We start from the raw sequence: 25,429 nt of genomic DNA, 5'->3' as shown, positions 1-25,429 counted from the left end.
GCTGGACAGTTTAGACTTTAGAGTCAAGTGTGCGTACCTCCAGTCCAGGCCATCCTGCCAACTTGTATGCTGCATACAGGTGAAATATAAAGCGCGAGATATTTTTATATATACTGCATATTTAAAAAAAAATTGGTGTGGTTTTGGCGGGCTGGAACGGATTAATAGCATTTCAATGCATTTTAATGGGGAAATTTGATTTGAGAAACGAGCAAATTGAGTTACGAGCTCGGTCACAGAACGAATTAAACTCGTAAGTCAAGGTTCCACTGTATATATATATATATATATATATATATATATATATATATATATATATATATATATATATATATATATATATATTTATTGTTACGGACGCGGTTAAAGGTGTTATTTTGACCGAGCGGTGGTATTACCGCGACCGAACAGTTATTCCCCGACTAGAACCCGATTCCACCCAAACGTTGGCCGTATCGCTCCGCGGCTGCTCAATATGGAAAACTCTAAAGCGACCGAATGCAAAGAGGAAAAGGAATAAGACGAGAAGACGTACAGAAGAGTAATTGGATTTATTATTTACACATATAATCAAGAAGAAAGCAGTCACGTATATTTACAGACGAGATTAGATACACAGTGCAACGCTAGCTTACCTACAGTCTTAATTAACCCAGGGACAGAACAAACAAGGACAGACTCACTCGGGGAATGATGATAGGACTGGCGGGAGATGGATGGCTGGCGGGATAGGGAGGTCCAACTAGTCCTGCCCCGATCTGAATGAAATGAAATGTCAATGTGATACTTATGTATATACTTATTGAATGAATATACGACCCGAATATACCCCGACCAAAATGAAAAATTTAATCAAGGCCTTCGCAATAACTGCCGCAGTAATTTTTCTAAGAGGCACTGCCTCTGAGAACCTTGAGGAAGCGCACATGATGGTCAACAAATATTGATGTCCAGCCTTAGTTTTCGGTAAAAGGCCGACACGGTCAATAATGACATGGCTGAATGGCTCTTCAAAAGCTGGAATGGGTTTTAAAGGTGTGGATTGGACTTTCTGATTAGGTTTTCCCACCAGCTGGCAAGAATGGCAAGATTTACAGAAATCCGCTACATCACGTCGCAATCCTGGCCAGAAAAAATGTACAAATATTCTGTCACAGGTCTTGTTCACTCCAAGGTGCCCGGCCAAAGGTGTCTCATGCGCCAAACTCAATATCTCCTTCCGGTACGGCGGTGGCACCACAATTTGGTCATGAACTTTCCACTCATCGTTTGCTGGCACCTCCAGTGGCCTCCATTTTCTCATGAGTATTTCCCCTTTCATGAAGTAACCAACAGGTATCTTCATAGCCTCTTCCTCTGTAACGGCTTTACCAATTAAACTCCGGATCTCCGAATCTCCGTGTCGTTCTTCAACAAGTCTCTTTCGGACCAGCACCGTTTGCTCAACCTCACTCCCAGATGTCTCCGACGGACCCTCCATTTCCTCTTTGGTTCCAGATGCCACCTTTTCCTTAAGTTCCTTGATGTCACTCCCTTTCCTATTACCTCTTTCAGAATTTTCCTCCAATACCTCTAAGGAACCCAAATCCACATCGCCTTCCTTCTCCTTCTCTTCAAGGCGATAGCACGAGTCACTGCACAGGATGGAAAGATACCCGGAATCTCCTGCTCTAACTGTGCGGTGTTATTTTCCATACTAGGCTTTTCAACAAACATGGGATTACCAGAAACTCAACCACGGGCCAAATCATTCCCGATAATAAAAGAGATTCCCTCTACAGGAAGAGTGGCTTGTAAACCTACGGTGACCGGTCCTGACACCAAATCAGACTTCAAATGGATGACATGAAGTGGAGCTTTAACATAGCCACCAACCCCCTGTAAAAGAACACTAACACCAGTTGCCGTCTTCTCTGACAACGGCAAAATGCCCTCAAGCATCAAAGATTGATGTGCTCCTGTGTCCCTCAATACCCTAACAGGTCTCTGGTTCGTTAAGTCTCCATCCAGTGACACAAACCCCTCTGAAATAAAAGGTTTGTAACCCTCTTGAACAAGGTCGTTCTGTGATGCCGTACCTTTGGCATTGGAACCTTCACAAGGCACTGTCCTCCAAGGACGATTTCTCGCATTTGCCAATGCATTCGGAGTTGTACTAGTCTGACTCCGCTCCTGATTTTTCCTTTTCAGGGCGTAACATTAGGACATCATATGCCCAGGTTTCTTGCAAAAAGCGCAAGTAGGCCCGGAGGAAAAACTCGTGGTCTGCCTCGGGCCCCCCGGAAGATAAGTCTGTCTTGGAACTGTAGTCTTCTGATCCCTAAAAGTCACGGTATCAGATTTGTCCCCATAGTCATCTCTAGGCCGCCTCCATGAATATTTGTTCTCCGCACCCGATTTACCATAACTCCCCTGACTAACTCGAGGCAGGAAGTTAGGTTTGTGGAACCCCATCCTGTCTGTCAAGGCATAGTCATCTGCCACGGTTGCTGCCTCAGTGCCTCATACAACTCTGGTACTTTCTTTTCATCCAGATGTACTTTAATGTCCGCGTGGACACACTGTTTGAATTCCTCCACCAAGCTCAATTGTTGCAACAGGTTGAAGTCTTTCCCAACCCCCTTCGAGTCACTCCACCGATCAAACATGGTTTCCTTCATTCTGGCAAACTCCACATGGGTCTCGCTCTCCCTCTTCCTGGCATTCCTGAATTTTTGCCGGTAAGCTTCAGGGACCCATTCATAGGCTTTGAGAATGGTTTTCTTCACTATCTCATAATCTGCACATTGGTCAATCGGTAAAGCCGAATTTTTATCTTTAGCTTTACCCACCAGAACACTTTGCACTAACAGTCCAGGACCCCACAGGCCATTTTAGCATTTGAGCCACTTTCTCAAAGTGTAAAAAAAAACTTGGCTACCTCCTTTTCATTGAAGGGTGGAACCAGCCTCACATGCCTACCAACATCCCAAGTGTTCTGACTAGTTGTCGAACTAGCCGGCATGGATACTACTTCTCTCCGTTCTCCCATTAATTCCAGCTCCTTGAGTTTAAGTTCGTTCTGATACTCCACATCACATTCCTTTAACTCCCTTTCGGCTCTCCTTTCCTCTGCTCTTCTTTCTTCTTCAGCTCTCCTTTCTTCTGCTCTTCTTTCCTCGAGTTCTTTTTCAGCTCTCCTTTCCTCTGCTTTTAACCTTTCCTGGCTCTGCAGTTGCATCCCCATTTTCCGGAGCTACACATTTCCTTTTTCCTCGGGTAACCAATCCAAAGGCTACCTCTTTCCATGTTCCTTGTCCCACCAGAGATTCTACCACCAATGTCTGCATCTCTGCTTTCTTCATATTAACTCGGACCTCCAAGTTAAAATATTTGGCCAATATCAAGAGTTCCGATCTTTTTAATGCTTGGAACTGTGCCTCATTAGGGAACGCCGCAAACTTTTCTGCGTCAAACACCATGGTGACAATCAGTTAACGCCTGTTAACCTTCACACAAAAAATTCCAATTTCTTTTTTTCTGAAAAATTTGGGAATTTTGGGAATGTTAGGGAATTCCATCCCGGACGAATGTTATTAGGGAATTTAATCCCGGACGAGGATGTCAGGGAATTTAATAGAAATATCCCGGACGAGCCCCCAATTTCTGTTACGTGCTCCTCCCCAAACCCCGGTCACGGTGTACCTCCGGGACCCGAGAGGAGTCACGGCAGAAAGATGTGTTATTCTGTATGCCAAGGATCAATGGTGAAACCACACCAATTGTTACCAACAAACAAGTATTGTATTAAGATCACACAAGAATAACAGTACAACAATAACAGTAATCAATTGTACAACCAATATATATTTCTTATGATGGTACCATCAGGTTCGTACAATATAACTCACTGTGCTCCAAGTGAGCGAAAAGAAGAACATTCCCAATGTCTCTATTCCGGCATCAAGCCAAAGTCGATCCGCTCCAGCGATCGTCCGTACGATGTCATATCGAGCCCAGAATCCCGTTCGGATGACAGTCACAGTCCCCGCTGCCAAAGCTGCGCAAAGGTGCCCTCAAGGCGACTGGAAAATCACACCCTCGGGTATGGACGTTCCAAGGCTCCAAATCGGCGAACCGGTGAAGTGAAGTGAGAAACCTTGAGCGATGCGCAAAGCGCGCGAGTTAAAATGGCCGACGGCCCGTTCTCGTGGCGTGACAGCACTCCGATGATTCTCGCGGGAATCAACCGCAAAACCTGTCACGCAGGTTTAGCCGTCACGGCGATGACAACTGTCACAGGAATCCCTTTCCGGGAAACCCAAAGTTCACTCGTGACCCTCGTTCGTCAATCGTTCGCTCCAGACCTCGAAGCAGCTGGGCTTCTTGTCCGACTCACTCGCTCCGCCTTCTCTTCCTCCTCCGGTTCCGGTTCATTTAAAACATTACCTTTTTTACCTTTTGAAAATAGTAATCTCTATCTCCCTTAAACGACAACAATAATAGTACATGAATCAAAAATGCTTACAGTGGATGAAAACCACAACAACGGAAGTGACGAATCCGTAACAATATCTATATATATATATATATATATATATATATATATATATATATATATATACATCTATATATATCTATTATCTATATTATAATTATATATACATCTATATATATCTATCTATCTATATATAATTATATATATATATCTATATATATCTATCTATATATAATTATATATATATCTATATATATCTATCTATCTATATATAATTATATATATATCTATCTATATATAATTATATATACATCTATATATATCTATCTATCTATATATAATTATATATATATCTATATATATCTATCTATCTATATATAATTATATATATATCTATCTATATATAATTATATATCTATCTATCTATATATCTATCTATCTATATATATCTATCTATCTATATATATATATATCTATATATATATATCTATATACATATATCTATATATATATATATTATATATATCTATATATATCTATATATATATATCTATATATATCTATATATATCTATATATATCTATATCTATATATCTATCTATTATATATATATATATATATATATATATATATATCTATCTATATATATATATATATATATATATATATATATATATATATATATATATATATATATATATATATATATATATATATATAAATATATATATATATATATATATATATCTATCTATATCTCTATATATATACTAGCAGAGGTACCCGGCTTTTGCACGGGAGTGGGAGGAGGAGGGGAGGGGGAAGAGGAGGGGAGGGGAACGGGGGGGGAGGGGGGAGGGGGAAGCGGGGGAGGAGGAGGGGGAGGGGGAAGAGGAGGGGAGGGGGAATGGGGGGGAGGGGGAAGGGGGGAGGGGGGAGGGAGGAGGGGAAGGGGGGAGGGAGGGGAAGGGGGGGAGGGAAGGGTGCGGGGGTGCCCAGGGGAAGAAGGGCCCCTCCCCTCCCCCTCCCCCCCTTTCCCCTCCCCCCCTCCCCTCCCCCTTCCCCCTCCCCCTCCCCCTTCCCCCTCCCCCTCCCCCCTCCCATCCCCTTCCCCCTCGTTCCCCTCCTCCCTTCTCTTCCCCCTCCCCTCCTCCTCCCCCTCCCTCCTCCTCCCCCTCCACACCAGGGGGGTTGACTCAGCCTGTCATCCCACCGAGGTCGGAAGTCGTGGAAGTCGGAACTCATTGTCGTCAAATAAATGTAGCCTGTATGTTTCACTCTTTGTCACATGCCGTTGGTCCCATGTCCAATCGGATGAAGTTGAAAAATTAACGTTACGAAGGTTCTCTGGGACGTACTGATTCCGAATAATGAAGTTGAAAAATTAACGTTCCGAAATACGCTAATTACGCTAACAGAAGCGCTGGAGGGAGCACTGCGCTCCCTCCCTTAGATTCCCTCCCTCTTCTGCTAGCGCTAATTACGCGTAACACACTAATTTTAAAACCCGAAGTTTTTTTAATTTTAAGGTGTGCTGTAGTCAGAAGCGCTAGAAGCGCTGCGCTCCCTCCCTTCGAATCCCTCTCTCTTCTGCTAGTGCTAATAATACGCTAATTTTAAAACCCGAAATTTTTTAAATGTTTATGTCTCCGTGACATTCCTGGGACCATCCCGAGTCGAACAGTACTTTCCGCTCGCAAATCCGTCCACGGGTTCTCGAGATCTTAGAGATCATAGATAGATCAGGATACAGACACAGAGGCCAACTCTACTTTAATATATATATATATATATATATATATATATATATATATAGTTGCGGTTTTAGAGAACCCACACTTTTGTAAATAAATAATCACTTTAAGGTTAAAGGTTGCACCCCTAGTTAGTCCACAAGCAACACGTAGGCCAGCATAGAACTTTAGTTATTTCATTATTATGTGTTTTAGATAAGGCCGTGTTTCCAATAGTTGAAACTGCGTTGCGTCAATCAAATAAGGAGTAGGCCCATTCCGTCCATTTTGCATCCTCCCTCTCCAAGTGACGCCATTACACGCCTCTACGAGCAGCAGCCGCCTTAGCGTTTGCTCAAACGACGCCATTCACCATGCGGTCAGGCCCGAGGAAAAAGGGGGCGGAACGCCAAGAACAAGGTGTGGCCTGTCAAACAGCCGTCAAAGGCGTGGCCGGTATGCCCCCACCAGCCAACCAGGGCTGATGTAATATCACCGACGGGCGTGGCTTTTATGAAGCGCGGAGTGATCTTGGCTCGCGTTATATAAGCGCGAGCGCAAAGCCCTTTCACAGGCCTGCGCAGAGGATTGTCGTGATTGCGAGAACTGGAACGATTCAAGGACTGCTTTTTATGGGACTTGCGCAGAATAACTTCTTGTAACGGGACTGATCCAGGAGCGCACATTTGCGAAGGACTCATACGGCGGCGCTCGCATTGGAAGGACATATACGGCAGCGCTCGCATTGAAAGGACTTGTATAAGAGAACCTTGGAGAGGGTGCGTTTGGCACAGCCATACATTTATTACGTACGAAGCATCCCAGTCCCCCCCGCTATATATAAGGTCCGCTCGCGTCCAACTACGCGCGGAGCTGGCCTGCGGGTTTCGCCGCTGGACTGGAGTCGACTGGAGCCTGGACCATCTACCTGGACCTTCCACCCTACCAGCTACAATCCCTGTGTGTGTGTGTGTGTGTGTGTGTGTGTGTGTGTGTGTGTGTGTGTGTGTGTGTGTGTGTATGTTTGTCTGGGTCATAAGTTAAGACTGTATTAAGACTGCCCTGTGTCCTGTTCTTCCTCTTCCTTCCCTGTACATTCTTTCGTTTCCTCTTTCCTCCTGTATATTTGTAATAAATTACCTTGTTCTTTCTTGGTTTTCCCTAATCCGATCGCATCCGTCTTTTCTCAATTGAGTAGTTGTGGCACGATTAGAAACCGCATAGAACCGGGTTTAGTCGCTTGTTAATAGCTCGGATCGCAGATTGCTAACCGCTCGGCATTATCCATCATATCCGTGGTTCGAGCGGGAGTTATTCCCCTCGTTTCAGGCCGGCGTTGGTACTTAGGTAGTAGTGAACCCCTAGGCCTAACAAACCCTATCTAACGCCGTGCCGGGAAGGACGTTATATCCCCCAGGACTTGGGACGGCCAGCTAAAAAGACAAGGGGATTAACCCCCCCCCCCCCCCCCCTCCTGATAAGGGGAGCACCGACCCCCGAGATCCGCAACAATATATATCTATATCTATATCTATATCTATCTATATCTATCTATATCTATCTATATCTATCTATATATCTATCTATATCTATCTATATTATCTATACATACAGTGCATTCAGAAAGTATTCAGACCCCTTCACTTTTTTCACATTTTGCTATGTTGCAGCCTTATGCTGAAATCATTTAAATTCATTTTTCCCTCATCAATCTGCACTCAATATCTCCATAATGACAGAGAAAACAGGATTTTAGAAAGTTTTGCAGATTTATTAAAAAGAAAAAAACTGAAATATCACATTGACACAAGTATTCAGACCCTTTGTTATGACACTTGAAATTTAGCTCAGGTGCCTCCATTTCTCTTGATCATCTTTGAGATGTTTCCACACCTTGATTGGAGGCAACCTGTGTCAATTGATTGGACATGATTTAGAAAGGCACACACCTGCCTATATAAAGTCTCGCAGCTGACAATGCATATCAGAGCAAAAACCAAGCCATGAGGTCGAAGGAACTGCTGCAGAGCTCAGAGACAGGATTGTGTCGAGGCACAGATCTGGAGAAGCCTACAAAAAAGTTTCTGCTGCATTGAAGGTTCCCAAGAGCACAGTGGCCTCCATAATTCTTAAATGGAAAAAGTTTGGAACAACCAGGACTCTTCCTAGAGCTGGCCGCCCGGCCAAACTGAGCAATTGGGGGAGAAGGGCCTTGGTAAGAGGTGACCAAGAACCCGATGGTCACTGGCTGAGCTCCAGAGATCCTGTGTGGAGTTGGGAGAAACTTCCAGAAGGACAACCATCACACTCCACCGATCTGGGCTTTATGGCAGAGTGGCCAGACGGAAGCCTCTCCTCAGTGAAAGACACATGAAAGCCCACTTGGAATTTGCAAAAAAAGCACCTAAAGGACTCTCAGACTGTGAGAAACAAGTTCTGTGGTCTGGTGAAACAAAGATTGAACTGTTTGGCCTCAATTCTAAGCGTCATGTCTGGAGGAAACCAGGCACTGCTCATCACCTGCCCAATACCATCCCAACAGTGAAGCATGGTGGTGGCAGCATCATGCTGTGGGGGTGTTATTCAGCAGCAGGGACTGGGGGACTGGTCAGAGTTGAGGGAACAATGAACGGACTAAAGTAGAGATATCCTTAATGAAAACCTGAAACAGAGCGCTCAGGACCTGAGACTGGGCCAAAGGTTCACCTTCCAACAGGTCAATGACCCTAAGCACACAGCCAAGACAACGCAGGAGTGGCTTAGGGACAACTCTGTGAAGGTCCTTGAGTGGCCCAGCCAGAGCCCTGACTTGAACCCAATCAACCGTCTCTGGAGAGACCTGAAAATGGCTGTCCACCAACGGTCCCCATCCAACCTGACAGAGCTTGAGAGGATCTGCAGAGAAGAATGGCAGAAAATCCCCAAATACAGGTGTGCAAAGCTTGTTGCATCACACCCAAGAAGACCCGAGGCTCTAATCGCTGCCAAAGGTGCTTCAACTCAGTACTGAGTTAAGGGTCTGAATACTTATGTCAATGTGATATTTCAGTTTTTTCTTTTTAATAAATTTGGAAAACTTTCTAAAATCCTGTTTTCTCTTTGTCATTATGGGGTATTGAGTGTAGATTGATGAGGGGAAAAAATGAATTTACACGATTTCAGCATAAGGCTGCAACATAACAAAATGTGAAAAAAGTGAAGGGGTCTGAATACTTTCTGAATGCACTGTACATACGTATGTGTTATATAATGAGTGTTATATAATGAGTGTTATAATCACCGCTGCTGCTGGTCAATTGTATCAACAGGAAATTATAAGAACCAGACTCCTATCATCAATGGATATTTATCCTATTCCTACATTCTTGCAAGTCCAATTTCCAATTTGCACTGAGGAACAGAACAATTACGTTGAACATTTTGAAATTGCCACACTCTCATATAAATACATTGCCTCAAACAGGGAACCATGATTGTCATTGGGCCCGCAAGGCTAACCCCCGCTGTAGCGGGGAAAATGGCTTTAAAACGATCATTCATTCATTCATTCACACTCTCGTATAAATGCTGAAAATTATGTTGAAAAGACGATGTGAATTACACATTTTGCACTCGTTAAAAACGACAGGTTAAAAGTGTCCGTCGAGTTGAAGTGAGTCAATATAAACACATACATAGTCATTTCAAAAGTGCCGTTTTACTGTTATCCAGTGCAAGTTTCCAACATCCACACTATTCTATTGACAGTACATGTTAAGCACTTCATATACAAAAGCATTATCAAGACCTAAGCTGCAGTTGAGGTGGGGTGGGAGGGGAGGGCGTGGTTATGGGTGATGGTGAGACTTGAAACAGGTGGCCACAAAATTTGTGCATCACAATTATTTGCTGAACAAAACTGTCCAATCATTGTGCAGCCTTTCAGCCTTTACCTCGAGATGCAATTGCTGCAACAGCCCCATTGGTTCCTCCAGCTGCCCCCCGACTTCCATCCAACACTCGCACACCATAGAACAACCAATAGGCCACAAGCACAGCTGTAAGGGCCAAAGCCAACGCAGGACGAGGTGGGTGTGGCCGGGGCAATGACACACCCAGTGAGGGTGGACAGCGTCTCACGAGCCCAGCCCATGTTGCCACAGCAACTGCCGCCACTTTAATAGCAAGGGCACCAATTTGGCCTCGATTTTCGCATCAACAGTCCATTGGATCTTCCAGAGGATCTACACAGGGGGCACAGTGCAACAATTTGACTTTATATTTGCACAATAATGCTACAGAGGGACTTTCAATTGATACCATGAGTGACCATAGACAGACAAGTGAGGGGGTACATCATCTAGAATTGAGAGTGAAGTACACGCTTGTGGGGAATCAAAGTGGGTTTGTGAATGTTGAGTGAAGTGAGGTGATGAAACAAACAAACTTGAAACCGACAGACATTATTTTTCATTAGGAGGCAAAATTATTATCACAGCTACCTGGGGCAACACCACAAAAGCAATTGGACTAAGTGTGGTGGGCTATGGCTATGGTAATGCAGGCTGCAGTAGCGAGACGTCGCCTGGCAGATCGCAGTCCATGACTGTCAGCTCCCCAGCGGCTTACTTCCCCATCGGCTTTCTCAAGGCGTGAAAGGTCATCGTGCGAGGCAGAACATTCAGAGGTCACCACTGTAGTTGTCTCTGCCCAGTTGTCATCCTAGACAAGTATCAAATGAAGAATAAATGGGTAAGAAAAGGAGTTGATAGAAGCATTAGAAAAATATACATTTTAATCAGAACAAAATTAAGAAAAACGGCACATGATTTGACGTCGAGACATTGACCGATATGCCTCCGCCCACAATCAGTCGTTGCTGACTCTAACTTTGACCTAAAACCTCAAGACCATTTGACCTTATATCTAATCTGTGCTTATGTATCATGGTACATGTACTTAGTTTAGTTCAAATCCCATAGTCAATGGCATCACATTAACAGGAGTTTTAATGTGACCTCTGACCCTTGACCTTTTTCAAACAAGCAATCAATCATGGATGGACGCACTGACAGAGGTTTATGCATACCGTACTAAAGTACCAAGCTTGAATAAAATCATTTCAGCTGTTCTCAAGTACCACATTTTTACCTGACAGGAATTCTGACCTTTGACCTCGAGGCTGAAATCTAATCAATTAATCTTTGCATCATAATATATACTTATACCAAGTTTGGTCAAAATCTCATCACTGGTTCACGAGTTAGCGTGGTAACAGAATTTTTACCTAATGGGACATCTGGCCTTTGACCTCTTGACCCCAAAATCGAATCAGTTTATCTTTACATCATTATACATACCTGTACCAAGTTTGACACTGGATCCCTTCAGCCGTTAAGTTATTGCGGTAATAAAAACCAATCACGGACGGATGGACAGGTAACCTGAAAACAATGCCTCCGACAACTTCGTCAGCTGAGTCATAAGAAAACCCAGGAAAATGCAGACTAAAGATGTGTTTCTGTGAATGGTATGGAAGAGACATAGTTGAGTAAAGAATGGTATAAAGTAGAGAGGCTCAGTTATCCTGTATGTATACTACAGGGTGCTTCAAAAGAAACAGTGCAGTAGAAACTTAACACCTCTTGTGTAAAAAGACAAGTCTTCCAGAGAAAATTATGGATTGTCAAAGTTGTCTCTCAGCTGGTGGGTATCTCACTTGAGCGAGTCATTCATACTTGCAAGTAAACAAGCATCCATTATATTTTTAAGATTAACAAACACATGAAACAGAAGTATTTCATTCAGTGCACTGTTACTTTTGAAACACCCTGTTATAAAGCACAAATGGTCTGTTTGGCTGTTTGCTAACTCCTCTCAGTTTTTGTGGGCAGGGAATATGTCTCAGATTTTAGGTTAGCTTCACAAGCCCTTGCACTCAGGAACCCTCAAGGGTTGTTCATAATGAAGGTTTGAGCTGTCACTGAAAATCATGAGGGTGTAATGAACGAGCAACTGTAAGCATAGTCTGAGTGGGGAGATTAAACAACATTAAATGCAGAAAAGGTAGCGAATAATTCTGGCAAGGCACAATGCCAAAGAATGGGCAATGTTTAAAAGTGATGAAAAAAAAAATGAAAAAAAAATTGTATGCAGAGTCAAGGCTCATGTAAGAGCTAACACATTAAACATGAAAACATGCACGGACACATAAAACATACAATAAAAGGAGTGGGAGACAAGAGGGGGGGATAGAGGAAAACATAAATAAACAAAAGACCGACGAGGAGACAGGAAGCCTCAAGGGACAGGCCCAAACGTGGCATGAACAAAACCGACTATTAAACACAAGTTGAACGATTTCCAAAACAAGATCCAACTAGAAAGAGTAATCGGAGATTGCAGACTCTCGCCAGGACGTGTTATCAGTGGTTTTTAAGGCTTTTGTGTTAAAACAAATATGGCGGCCGAAGCACGTGACCAATGACGTCATTTTAATTTCTTCCCCACCAATTTATCCGGAGATGATGCTCAAGAAATTCCATCTTGATCGGGTGAAGTTTTGTACTTGTCAAATTATGACATCATAATGGAGGCACCTATGACATCACCATTAACATTTTATTCCCCATGGAGTGTTGGTGGGGATATACTCCATTCTCCATGGAGTATATCCCCATCATAATGGAGGCACCTTTACATTGAGCCATTTCTCAATTCTTTCTATGTAGCACTTTCAGAGATATAGAAGTGCAAAGTTTTTCGGTTTTTCCAAGATGGCGCCCATACCACATGACATATGACGTCAAAATCATCATTAAACAAGCGTTACGCCGAGGTCCCCCGTCGGTGAAGTGATGTGAGTTGACAAAGTGGAAGACGCAGAAAACATGGAAGAGTCGATAATATTTACGAGTGGGTTGGAGACACACCCACACACCAGATTAGAAGTTAGTAGTTCGTTTATATTTCACTAGCAGAGGTACCCGGCTTTGCACGGGAGTGGGAGGAGGAGGGGAGGGGGAAGAGGAGGGGAGGGGAACGGGGGGAGGGGGGAGGGGGAAGCGGGGGAGGGAGGAGGGGAGGGGGAAGAGGAGGGGAGGGGAATGGGGGGGGAGGGGGAAGGGGGGGGGGAGGGGGGGAGGGGGAGGGGAAGGGGGGGAGGGGAAGGGTGCGGGGGGTGCCCAGGGGAAGAAGGGCCCCTCCCCTCCCCCTCCCCCCCTTTCCGCTCCCCCCCCTCCCCTCCCCCTTCCCCCTCCCCCTCCCCCTTCTCCTTCCCCTCCCCCTCCCATCCCCCTTCCCCTCTCGTTCCCCTCTCCCTTCTCTTCCCCCTCCCCTCCTCCTCCCCCTTCACACCAGGGGGGTTGACTCAGCCTGTCATCCCACCGAGGTCGGAAGTCGGAACTCATTGTCGTCAAATAAATGTAGCCTGTATGTTTCACTCTTTGTCACATGCCGTTGGTCCCATGTCAATCGGATGAAGTTGAAAAATTAACGTTACGAAGGTTCTCTGGGACGTACTGATTCCGAATAATGAAGTTGAAAAATTAACGTTCCGAAATACGCTAATTACGCTAACAGAAGCGCTGGAGGGAGCACTGCGCTCCCTCCCTTAGATTCCCTCCCTCTTCTGCTAGCGCTAATTACGCGTAACACACTAATTTTAAAACCCGAAGTTTTTTTAATTTTAAGGTGTGCTGTAGTCAGAAGCGCTAGAAGCGCTGCGCTCCCTCCCTTCGAATCCCTCTCTCTTCTGCTAGTGCTAATAATACGCTAATTTTAAAACCCGAAATTTTTTAAATGTTTATGTCTCCGTGACATTCCTGGGACCATCCCGAGTCGAACAGTACTTTCCGCTCGCAAATCCGTCCACGGGTTCTCGAGATCTTAGAGATCATAGATAGATCAGGATACAGACACAGAGGCCAACTCTACTTTATATATATAGAAGATATTCCACTCACAAAGTTCAGACATATATGGTGGTGGGCCATCTTGGATTTTGACGTGGCGACCCAATTTTCAATAGCGTTCTTCCTTATGCGTATACACCCACACACCAGATTAGAAGTTAGTAGTTCGTTTATTTTTCAAGATATTTTGCTCACAAGGTTCAGACATATATGGTGGCGGCCATCTTGGATTTTGACGTGGTGACCCAATTTTCAATAGCGTTCTTCCTTATGCCTAAATACACCCACAGACCAAATTAGAATTCGGTCCTTCGCTTACGCATGCAAGCACGGATGGACGCACACACGGACGGAGGGGAAAACCATAGTCCCCCTTTCGCTCTGAGGTGCGACGGGGGACAATAATTATACAGGTGGAGTTGCACCTATGGTGAAAATTTCCTGTTAATCGGACCAACGGTTGCAGAGAAAATCATGTTTATTCTGTGCGGACAAACAAACGGACTCAAATGCAATACCCTCTCCTCAGGGTAGGGTAACTAGAAACACACAGCAAGCACATAAACAGCAAAATAAACAGTAGAAATTTGACAAAAAAACGATCAGGAAAAACACTTATCTTTGATGAAGTGGAGAGCTTGGAAGGACACGACCTCGCCGGAGGAATCGGAAGCGGAAGTGAATAAAACTAGATCGAGAATCGATTTGCAATACATGTTCCTTACTGATGTGATATTTTCCAAGTCCAAAAATGGCACAACTCTGAAAAATTGCAAAACACCCTGAAACTCACAACTTATAACTTGCTCACAACTTATAATAAGGACATGTACCAAGTTTCAGTTGAGTATGTTAAAGGGTAAGAGCAAAAAGTCTGGAAAACAACAGGTGGGATGGATGGAAGGATGGACAGACAGACGGAGAGAGGAAACCTATAGTCCCCTCTGGTGAACCTGGTAGGGGACTAATAAACTGGGCAAGGATTTGAGAGCAAGTTGTCCGAGGGTAACCTCTTTCCATCTTGGAGTTACATCATGAATTATATTTCAATTTGTGTATTCTCACCCCAAATTTCTGCCTACTTCATGTACAACAGAGGCACATTTACAATTGGTCATAATGAGAGAATCAAGGCAGAGGGTGGAGTTGAGGGCAAAATCAATTTGAGGTTTGATCCATTCTGACCTGTTCTTCCCTTGATCCTGGCTCTAATAAAGGTTCTGGAGCCTGAATAGTCACCGATCGCTCACGGCAGCGCCGTCTGTCTCCACGACTTCGTTCCCTGCATGCAGAAAAAAAAACACAAAGTGTGCAGACAAACAAGAGTAAAATAACAAGTTCAATACGGTTCCTGCCTCCTCAATAACCCCTTCTCTATTTTACAGTCATTCAACAGCGTTGCAACTAAAATGTTTTACTGTTGCAGTGTGGCACTTGCCATACCTCCTTTATTGATTTTACAGGATGCCCTCATAATTTGGTGCCATATCATGTTAATGGATGCAAAATTTTAAAAAACTCGTTTGAAATTATACTTCGTAAGAAACGTGAAAGTCCTATTTTTCGAGTGCAACATGCAACATACATTCCCAAATGAATAAATATTAAGTAAATTAATGTAGAATGAATTTTACAAACTATAAACTAGAACGGCACTCAGTCGAGAGCATACCTCCGCCAAGTGAACAGTTTGTATGAACAGTTTACCTTTTGTATCGAAGAGTAGACCAGAAAATCACAATACAAAAGCACATTTAATCAAAATAATCTGTACACAACTTTTTGAGATATCCTGCTACATATAGTTTTTGGCCCCATCTCCCAATGGTGAAGAATCCCTTAAAAAATGATACGATCCGGATCCGGATCTTCAACAAAATTGAATTGATTCTTCCTCGTCACACACCCAACCTCTCCAAGTTTCGTCCAAATCCATCCATCCATAACTTTTGAGATATATTGTTCACAAAGGGACAGACAAACAGAACAGACTGTGTGAACAAACAGAACAGGTGTGAAAACATAACCTCCATCCACCTTTCGTGGTGAAAGTAATAACAGCCCCTCAGCACAACGTACCACTTTAGAGTGCTCACCAAGTGGTTTAAGCATTCGAGCAAGCATTGCATTCAAAACCGTTGATAAGGAACGGCGGGCTTGGCAAGCGCTAGGTAGCTGCTTAGTAACTGAACATACCTGGGATTTCCTCCCTTTCAGTTTCGTGTTAAACAGCATGAGCAACTATTTTAAAAGGTAATCAAACGTGTTTGTGGTTCATAATATTTTTACTTCTGGTAGGGGTACCCCACGAAATTGGCATGATAAGCTGTTTATACACGTTAACACTGCGTCAAAATTATGCCTGCAACATAGGTTCAAAGGAAGAAAACCCCCCCTGGGGAGATGGGATATTACTAGTATTAATATTGTTTTCCAAATAACATTAATATTATGCCTTTATCATGTGTTGTTATTACCCTCGCCAGAGGAGAGAGTATTGCATTTGAGTCCATTTGTCTGTTTGTTACTTGTGAAAATCGAAGATTTTTCAATTACGTATATTGGTTGGTCTTGTGCGTTATTCTGTTTATTTATCTGTTGCCTACAGGTCACAATTTTCAACCGATCTTCACGAAACTTCACCAAATGGTGGAATTGGTCATAAGCAAGAAGCCTATTGTTTTTGGGGTCAAAAGATAATTAGAGATTTCACATCGGTCAAAGGCCGATGTCAAACTTTGTCAAATTTCTAAAATCCTCAATTTTCATCCGATTAACTTGGAAATTTGAAGAGGATTTGCATATCTGGTCACTGAATTCAATCACCAAGTATTTTTGAGGTCATCATAGGCCAACAACTTATTTTAGAGATTTCACAAGTATAATGCTATGTACGAAATATTTCTTGTTTGTTTGTTTGTCCGCATAGAATAAATATGATTTTCCCTGAAACTGTTGGTCCGATTGACAGGAAATTTTGACCATATGACTGGTGTATAATTTTTAATGATAATTATGATGTCATCGGTCACGTGGTACAGGCGCCATCTCGGAAAAACCAAAAAAGATTGCACCTCCATATCTCTGAAAGCACTGCATAGACAAAATTGAGACATGGCTCATTATAAAAAAAAAACTCTCCATGCAGAATAACATGTTAATGATGATGTTATAGGTGCCTCCATTATGACGTCATAATTCGACAAGTACAAAACTTCATCCGATCAAGATGAAATTTATTGAGTGTCATCTAGGGATAAATTGGTGGAGAAAAAAATGTGATGACAACGTCATCGGTCACGTGGTTTGGCCGCCATATTTGTTTTAACACAAAAGCCTTAAAAATCACTAAAAACACCCTGGCGAGGGTCTGCAATCTCCGATTGCTCTTTGTTACTTTTGTTATTGTAAGCGGCCTTGGAAAAACGCAATGATAAAGCCATCTTAACACTGATATACACCTTGACTCGCAACTCCATTAGCAGGGAAACCCCCAATAGAGGGAGAAAAACCGCTTAGGGAGGTGGGAGGGGCATATCAATTTGCTATAACCTTCATTGTGCGACCCTTGGTCCTCCTGTCAAGTTTGGTTGACATTGGATAAGTAAAGACCGAATGCATCATGGTCAAAAATCGTCACAGACAAGCAGACAAGCAGACAGACAGGCAGACAGACAGAGACAGGCAACCACCAAATTGCGTGTTGTAGTATGTTGACAACTATGCATGCATCAAAAATGGGAATCCGAATCGCTCTTCAGGGAGGAAAAGGGGTCCTGGGAATGGTAAGTAAGCTCGCAGGCTTCAACTTGATTTTTGAGCTTGCACATTGTGTAACAAAAAGTGCAGTGAAAAAGCGATGTCATTTAACACAAAAACATCTTGCAGGTCATTGTCACACTGCAGATATTTTGAATAACTATTTGGAACCAACAACATGAAATGCAAAGATGAACGAGAGCAAAGTCGATGGCATGAACACAAATACCCACGCTTTCCACCTAAAATAAAGTTGGAAGATGGCAAAAAGATCCACCAGGAATGACCCAATATAAAATTTAGAGTTAAAAATAAATATTCTGCTTTGACCCCTGTGACTAAGTCCCCAAACACAGGTCAAATCCAAGAAATGGTTACATATTTCATGTGTCCCCCAATGTTGATTGCATATACAAAGTTTCATTTTAATCCCGAATTGCAGTTTTCGGCATTTGACCGTTTCACACCCCAGGGGGGCGCCGCCAAAAATGATATTGCCCTCGGTCGCACCTTCATGCCATGTGTTGATCATAACTACCAAGTTTCGTGACTTTCTACACAAAAGCTTAGGAGACAGTGTGACGGGTAGACACACAGACACATAATTACAATATTCCCCCATTTTTGCAAAAAGCTTACAGATAAATATGATAACACCACACACACCTCACGTTAAGAAAGTCAAATGAGAGTCACCGCATAACAAAGCCAAATGGCTTTGCTGGTTGTGAACAATTTCTGGTTCTGCCCTCCTGGCCTATAAAACCACCACTCCCCCCTCTTTCTGCTAAAGAATCGATTTCTAAAGCCCTTTCTTCTTCATAGTGCAGCACACACAAATCAAATTGATAGATGGCATTTAGAAGAAGCAAAACATTGGAAAATAAAATAAATAAAGAGAGTTAAGTGCATTGAGTGCTGACGACATATTTTTAGAGGGATAGTTACCGAGGACGATGGTAGGAGTACCCAGAGTATTGTGACTCTGTATCCATGGCGACAACCTGAAAACAGAAGATCAATATGTCACCACACTCAGCAAAAACTTCACGCATCACCCATCACAGAGGATAATGAGACTTAATTGTGAACTTCACATTCGATTTTCAAATTGAACTTCACATATTCTGCTGTGTGTTGTTAGAACATTGCACAATTGTTTTTTTACTATCAACTCAATGCTCTCATCATGTATCTCACCCATGACCACAGTTGTGACCAAAGTGTTTCACATATTGACCAGTAATTTACGAGAGGTGATCAGTTTGTTTGTGGCCCAACTCCATGGGCGAGTAAACGCTATAAAATCACTATTTCACTATTTCTCAACATGATCTCCTTCCCTGGCAATGCACTTCATCCATCTGTCCTCGAGCTTGGCTATGCTAATTCTGTAGAAATCCTTGTCTTGCCCCTCTAGGAAGTCCTGTACAGTTGCCATCACAGCATTGCCATTCTCATATTTGTTCCCCGGCAGAGTTCCCTTCAGGTGAGAGAACAAAGAGAAGTCGGAAAGGGCTAGATCTGGTGACTAGGTTAGGTATTGCAGAAGTTCATACCCACAGTTATCAGCAGTATCTGCCAAAAGGTGGGCTGTGTGTGGAGCTCAGGTGTTGTCCTGGAGAAGCAGGACACCTCGGATCAGTTTCCCTCACCTATTTTGCTTACTTGCATCATGCAACCAGTGGAGTATCAGAATAATACTCATCAACAGCATTTCCCTTTTCCAAAAAGTCCACCATTATCACACAATCACAAAACACAGTGGCAATGATCTTTCCAGCAGATGTCCTCTAACTTTTGGGGGGGGGGGGGGGGGGAGGGGGATTGAGGGGGTGGTGTGTTTCCACTGCATGCTCCGTTGCTTGGTCTCAGGATTAAAGTGGTGAACCCATGTTTCGTCCTGTGTGATAATCCACTGGGGGAAGTCATGTAGAACAGCATGTAAACAGTTCAACAGCTCACGGGAAATGTCCAGACGAGCTTTTTTCTGGTCCACTATGAACATTCTGTTTGAACTCAGCTACCCAGTTATTTACCATGGAGTATGGAGGAGCATCATCTTACTATAATTCACCAAATGTCCGTCTGTCTGTTCGAAGGTTTTTGTAAAACTTGTTTAATTCTTGTAAAACTGCTGAACCGATCGCAAAGATATTTTGGCGATCAAATGAGAGTCACCCCCCGGTAATCCTGGGACCCCTGGGAGTAAAATAGGCTATTTAGTTTTCCCAATTTCAGCTTTGGTCTCCAGCATTCTCAGGTTTGGACTCCCGCATAACATTTGCGTTCGCATAACGTTCATTGTGACGATGTTCTCATTCTGACGATGTTGTGACAATGTATGTGTTCACGGTAGTGTTTGACGTGACGGTGTGAACGTAATTTCGTAATGTTTTTCGTTTCGTAATCCTTTAATGAACGTTTAATGTTTAACGAACGTTTAATGCCCTTCGATGTCTGGGGCCGCACGCGCGCTACACTGGACGGGCCAGCGTGTACCTTGCCCTTCACCGTCAGGCTCGGGTAAACCGCTGAGCCCCATCCGTGATGGGGACTGGGGCTTGAGACAGTGTCCCACGTGTTAAAATAAAAAATTTCTGCCTTCAATTTCTGATATTTTGCCTTTTTATTTCGGCTTCCCAATTGAAGCCCCGCCCGTAGGCCGGGTACCGTTGCTAGTCTCCTAAAGTCACTACCATATCCAAACGTTTTTGCTTGGGAGGGAAGCCTTTCTTGTGCAGATACTTTATCAAAGCTCCTAGCTCCGATTTCTCTATTTTGACTGAATTTCGGCGGGTTCCTTACTTTGAGGCCACACTCTAGAAAATCGACAAGAAATATGGAATTAACAAGACATACAATAGCAAGGATAAATATTTATATTTGACAAATATCATCCTCCCATGTCTTGTAGGTTGGGCCATAAACTGATCACCTCTCATACAACTAGGAACTAGATCGTTTTCTTAGAATACTTACCCTGAACAGTCAAATTGGTACGAGCCAACTCTAAAGTTTTTGAACGTTTTTTTTATTTTTATTTTTTATCCAATATGGCTGCCAGACCACGTGAGCGATTACATCATAAATTTATATCCTCTAATATAATTGTTGCCTAGATCACACTCACATTTCAAACTGATCAGATCAAGCGTTGTCCCTGTCAAATTATGAAGTCATAATTACAACACCAATGATGTCATCGTTAACAACAGCTATTCCCCATGTGGAGTTATTTACAATGAGCCATGTTGAAAATTTTTCCATGGAGCGGTTTTGGAGATATAGAGGTGTAACGTTTTTCAGTTTTTCCAAGATGGCGCCTGCACCACGTGGCCTATTCCATCATAATTATCATTAAAATATTCAACAGGAGGAGGCACTTCTATAGTGAAAATTTCGTGTTCATCAGACCAATAGTTGCAGAGAAAAAAAACAAACATTCATACTGATCGGATAAAGCGTTATACTTGTCAAATTATGACCTCACAACGAAAGTACCGATGACATCATCACCAACACATCTTATTCCACATGGGGAGTACTTGACAATGAGCAATCTTTCAATTTTTTCCATTGAGCGGTTTCAGAGATAGAAGTACGAAGTTTTTCCAAGATGTTGCCTGTATCACGTGACCTACGACGTCATAATTATCATTAAAATACTACACGGGGAGGTGTTCCTTTGGTGAAAATTTTGTGTCAATCGGACCAAGAATTGCAGAGAAAAACCAACTCATACTGATCGAATCAAGTGTTGTACTTGTCGAATTATGACGTCATAATGAAGGCACCAATGAAGTCATTATCATCATATCTTATTCCCCATGGTGAAACTTGAAAATGAGCCTTGTTTCAACTTTTTTTCCATTGAACGGTTTGGGAGATAGAGGTGTAAGGTTTTTCCAAGATGGCGTCCATACCACGTGACCTATGACGTCATAATTATGAATAAATAAATTATATAGGCGGAGGTGCTCCTATGGTAACATTTCGTGTCAATCGGACCAACGATTGCCGAGAAAATGAATTTTTAAAATGCAGACGCACCACACGTACACACGTCACACGTACGCAGAAGAATGCCTAACCCTGCTTTTCGCTTCGTGAGCGCAGGGTAATAAACAAACATGCTAGACAAGATCTGTTCTGTCCTGTTTGGTGCAAGTACCGTGTTATAATACTTCATACAATTCTTCGTTGGCTATACTTTTATTTATTTGGAATTAATCCTTAACACCATAAAAATATAATATTTCTGAAGCACTGACACTATTGTGAACACCCAATCGTTTATGCAGAAATATCTCAGTAGGTTCTGGTTAGACAGTGACCAGGCAGGTCCTGGTTAGACAGTGACCAGGCAGGTCCTGGTTAGACAGTGACCAGGCAAGGTCCTGGTTAGACAGTGACCAGGCAAGGTCCTGGTTAGACAGTGACCAGGCAGGTCCTGGTTAGACAGTGACCAGGCAGGTCCTGGTTAGACAGTGACCAGGCAGGTCCTGGTTAGACAGTGACCAGGCAGGTCCTGGTTAGACAGTGACCAGGCAGGTCTTGGTTAGACAGTGACCAGGCAGGTCCTGGTTAGACAGTGACCAGGCAGGTCTTGGTTAGACAGTGACCAGGCAGGTCCTGGTTAGACAGTGACCAGGCAGGTCCTGGTTAGACAGTGACCAGGCAGGTCCTGGTTAGACAGTGACCAGGCAGGTCTTGGTTAGACAGTGACCAGGCAGGTCCTGGTTAGACAGTGATCAGGCAGGTCCTGGTCAGTGACCAGCCAGGTTCTGGTTAACAGTGACCAGGCAGGTCCTGGTTAGACATTGACTAACCAGCCAAAAACTGTCACTTGACAGTTTTACAAACCTACCCATTCCAAGTAACATTCACCACGATTCCATATTTCGTAACTTTCATTTATGATTCCTTATAATATGACTTTTTTAAAGAAGTAAAACGTGTGTACTTCAGTACATTCTGCATGGAATAAGCAAGCAGCAAACAGTATAGAACATTAGTCATCAAAACAAAATAGAAACCATTACAGTCGAATTACATTTTTCTTCATTTGCCAAACGTGATGCTTTACATTACGATGATGCATTCTTTTGCATTACATGTAGTTTGCAAAAGGGGATGCATTAGATTACACGATGCAGACTACTTGTCACCCCTAGAATTCCAACTCTCGTGGGGTCAGCCAAATGAACGATTTTGGTCAAAGTTAATTTTGGCAGGAATTTGCAATTTTTCCATGGTGCTCGTGGTAACTCTCATCCTCTTCATGAGACACCATGGGATACTTTGTGTACGACACCACCAAGCAATGCTGGCAGACAAGATAAGCAGCTTGATGTCCTTCCGAGGGACGAGCAGCTCGACTTCCATCTGACATCACACCGAGGATGCACATCTAAGACATATACATCTAACACAGACATATACATCTAACACACACATACACATCTAACACAGACATATACATCTAACACACACATACACATCTAACACACACATACACATCTAACACAGACATGCACATCTGACACAGACATGTACATCTAACACAGACATGAACTTCTAACAGACACGTACTTCTAACAGACATGTACATCTAACAGACATGTACATCTAACAGACATACACATCTAACACACACATACATCTAACACACACATATACATCTAACACAGACATATACATCTAACACACACATGCACATCTGACACAGACATGCACATCTGACACAGACATGCACATCTGACACAGACATGCACATCTGACACAGACATGTACATCTAACAGACATGTACATCTAACAGACATGTACATCTAACAGACATGTACATCTAACAGACATGTACATCTAACAGACATATACATCTAACACACACATACATCTAACACACACATATACATCTAACACACACATACACATCTAACACAGACATGTACATCTAACACAGACATGTACATCTAACACAGACATGTACATCTAACACAGACATGTACATCTAACACAGACATGTACATCTAACACAGACATGTAAATCTGACACACATGCACATCTGACACAGACATGCACATCTAACACAGACATGTACATCTAACACAGACATGTACATCTAACACAGACATGTACACTAACCGCCATCAGCTGATGATCAACTGCTGGTACTTTTAAAGCAACTCGATGTCCGTAAGAACAAAACTCGGGGTTTGTTGCCGATTGTGCAGTCAAAGTTCGACAAGTTTAGAAACTTTTACTTTTACTTTAGCACCGAACTTAGCTGGTAAGATGGCCTAAAATAAACTCTCCCAATAGTGGGTTTTGCGCTTTTAAATTGCACCGGAACAGGTTTAAGTGAACCAACGGTTTCCACCGCACTACGGAGTGTTCATGTCTGAGAGGCAAAGCAACAATTATCGCAGGAATTTAAAAATCATCTCGTAACCACATCGTTAGGAACACCAGCAAACCCGACGGACAAAAGCCTCCCGCGAATTGCACTTCAACCCCTAATTCAACAAAACTCATGAATCTTCCGGCAAACTCCAATTAAAACCCATTACACGAGCAAGGTACGAGCTGTAAACGTCGGCCTAGTTCGCGACGTGTCCTGCTCGGACGTGGGCAGGCGAGCTAGTCGAGGATGCGACTTATTGAGGCCTACCTAGTCGTGAGGGATACGAGGCGGGGGTAGCGTGCTCAGAACGCCGAGAATCTCTCGGTGAAGCCAACGAGGAATCGCTGCAGCGCTGCTCTCAATCTGGAAAGAAGTGAAGCGAAATAAAGGAAAACATAGGCTGGCCAAACTATAGCTGTGGTGAAAATACGTCACTTCCGCAAGTTGGTGTTTTATGGTCTTTTGTATTCACGCAATACAGAGTGGACCGCATTGATACTCCCATAGGATGGCCAAAGTAAAGCTGTGGTGAATTACGTCACTTCCGCAAGTTGGTGTTTTATGTTCTTTTCCGTTCCCTCAAGACAGAGTGGCCCACATGTATTGATACCCCAAAACATTTATAAAGCCTCCCACTACACTCCTGTAGGATGGGGAAGGCTTATACCTGTTGTAGGGTTTGTTTATACAATTTGTGCCCCCAATTTTTAATGGCAAGAGAGTTTCATAGGCCCCTACATAGGAGTAGGTGTACTAAACAACCATATATATATATATATATATATATATATATATAAATTCTTCCTGCACTTCCAACACTCCCAATTTCCAACCTGTATCTCGGAGCCGGCTGGGACTTTCGGAATTAAACTTTGCATCAATAATGGGAACAGAAGGTTTGGGGAGATGGCAGAATTTTTGACCTTGACCTATTTTTAAGGTCAGGCATGACCCAATTATAGACACTTTAACATTTTCCACCAAAACTCTACTAAGGTTTGTTTTGATCAGAAAGAAATTGCCCTCTATATATAGCCTAGACTAGAGCAAGGCGCACTTACGTTGAATTTATATCATACCCCTCCAGGTCAAAGGTCAACGTCTTACACTCCTAGGAGTAGTAACTAATCCAGTAGTTAGCTTTTCTCCGTTTTTTTCTG

General features: G+C 43.0%; 1 protein-coding gene across 6 annotated transcripts in view; it reads right to left on the bottom strand.

The window, feature by feature from the left end:
- LOC137433303 (vang-like protein 2) overlaps positions 1-24,727 on the bottom strand; it is a 47,953-nt gene extending 23,226 nt beyond the window's left edge. For 2 of the 6 annotated variants that reach the window (XM_078782617.1, XM_078782621.1), the window contains exons 1-5: positions 24,537-24,717; positions 18,810-18,865; positions 15,288-15,384; positions 10,692-10,911; positions 10,143-10,433 (exon numbers count right to left, since the gene is read on the bottom strand). In XM_078782617.1, coding sequence (XP_078638743.1) covers positions 10,720-10,911; positions 15,288-15,384; positions 18,810-18,856 — 336 coding nt within the window. In that variant the 5' untranslated portion in view covers positions 18,857-18,865; positions 24,537-24,717 and the 3' untranslated portion in view covers positions 10,143-10,433; positions 10,692-10,719. Of the gene's footprint in view, positions 1-10,142; positions 10,434-10,691; positions 10,912-14,143; positions 14,865-15,287; positions 15,385-18,809; positions 18,866-24,536 lie in introns of those variants that run through there. The other 4 variants (XR_013624194.1, XM_078782602.1, XM_078782611.1 and 1 more) reach the window with 4 other exon arrangements.
- Positions 24,728-25,429: the final 702 nt, after the last annotated feature.

The sequence above is a fragment of the Myxine glutinosa genome, chromosome 1, assembly GCF_964187855.1.
Source record: "Myxine glutinosa chromosome 1, kmMyxGlut1.1, whole genome shotgun sequence".
In the NCBI taxonomy this organism is placed as follows: Eukaryota; Metazoa; Chordata; class Myxini; order Myxiniformes; family Myxinidae; genus Myxine; species Myxine glutinosa.
Note: the sequence above shows the minus strand (reverse complement) of the source record. Positions and strands in the feature narration are given on the sequence as shown.